Consider the following 1,103-nt stretch of genomic DNA (forward strand, 5'->3'; position numbering starts at 1 on the left):
TGAAGATTTTTATTTTATGTAACATTTCTCCCCATGAAGATTTTTATTTTATGTAACATTTCTCCCCAGATTTGAGCTGGTAACATGCCCCCCCCCTGACCCCCCCTCAGCCAGCTCCTATAGGCTGCAGCGGGGCTCTTCAGGCAGCCTGGGCCCCCTGCTGCTGTGCAGTGGGATGCTCCATTGCAGTTGCATGGCCGCCCACATTAGCATGCCTGTCAAGGTCAAATGGGATTCCCCTCGCTCTGTGTTTTTCGCACTGGACAGGTGCATTGTGGGATACTGCTGGGGAGGAATGAGGAGAACGATGTAGGGGGGGATAGGGTGTGGGGTGGGGGCGTGATTTTATTATTTTCTGGGTTGCTCCAGAGTTTCGGACAGGATGCTGGTGAATCAGACGCTTCCTCCCTGCAGCTCTTAGATGATTAGAGCAGTAAGAACTGATCTGAACACTCTGTGGAGGGGGGGCGGGCTGTTATGGTAAAACCTGTGTTATCAGGTTGGTGGGGGGGTTTCAAAATGGTTTCCTCAGAGTGAGAGTTCAAACTGCGTCCCACCGATTCTCATCCTGCTCTGTGTGTTTGCTGCAGCCCTCATCCTGCTCTTCTACCTGGTCTTCTACTGTTTCCTGGCCAGCATGTTCGCCCTGACCATGTGGGTGATGCTGCTCACTCTGGATGACTATGTGCCGAGGTACAGGGACCGCCTCCCCAATCCAGGTCAGTGTCCCAACCCACCTGAGGAACGGCACCATCATCTATAGGGCAGCACCTCTCAGACATTTATTATTCATTCTCCTCCGACTCGGATAATGCAACACTAATGTTCTACTTTACAGCTGCTTTTTACATTGATCCGTTTGGAAAACTTTCCCTGATAATAGTGATGGTTGGATGGAAGCTCTCTTTCTGTCTGTTTACTCGCCTCATGTTTGTTTTGCTGCAGGATTGGTGATCCGCCCAAACTCCTTGGATATATCATTCAATAAATCTGATCCGCTGAAGTATGCAGATTATGTCCGAAGCTTGGAAACCTTCCTCCAAAGTGAGTCCACTCCAACATATTATGCACACAATGACCTGCAGGTTACAGTAGCAGCCATT

At 49.7% G+C, this 1,103-nt stretch overlaps 1 protein-coding gene across 1 annotated transcript in view; it reads left to right on the top strand.

Moving 5' to 3' along the window:
* Positions 1-1,103, top strand: part of LOC107089956 (sodium/potassium-transporting ATPase subunit beta-3-like) — a 12,308-nt gene that overhangs the window by 2,470 nt on the left and 8,735 nt on the right. The window contains exons 2-3 of the mRNA XM_015383048.1: positions 591-719; positions 946-1,097. Of these exons, the coding sequence (XP_015238534.1) occupies positions 591-719; positions 946-1,097 (281 nt within the window). The remainder of the gene's footprint in view (positions 1-590; positions 720-945; positions 1,098-1,103) is intronic.

The sequence above is a fragment of the Cyprinodon variegatus genome, unplaced genomic scaffold (genome assembly GCF_000732505.1).
Source record: "Cyprinodon variegatus isolate N-32 unplaced genomic scaffold, C_variegatus-1.0 Scaffold274, whole genome shotgun sequence".
Taxonomy (NCBI): Eukaryota; Metazoa; Chordata; class Actinopteri; order Cyprinodontiformes; family Cyprinodontidae; genus Cyprinodon; species Cyprinodon variegatus.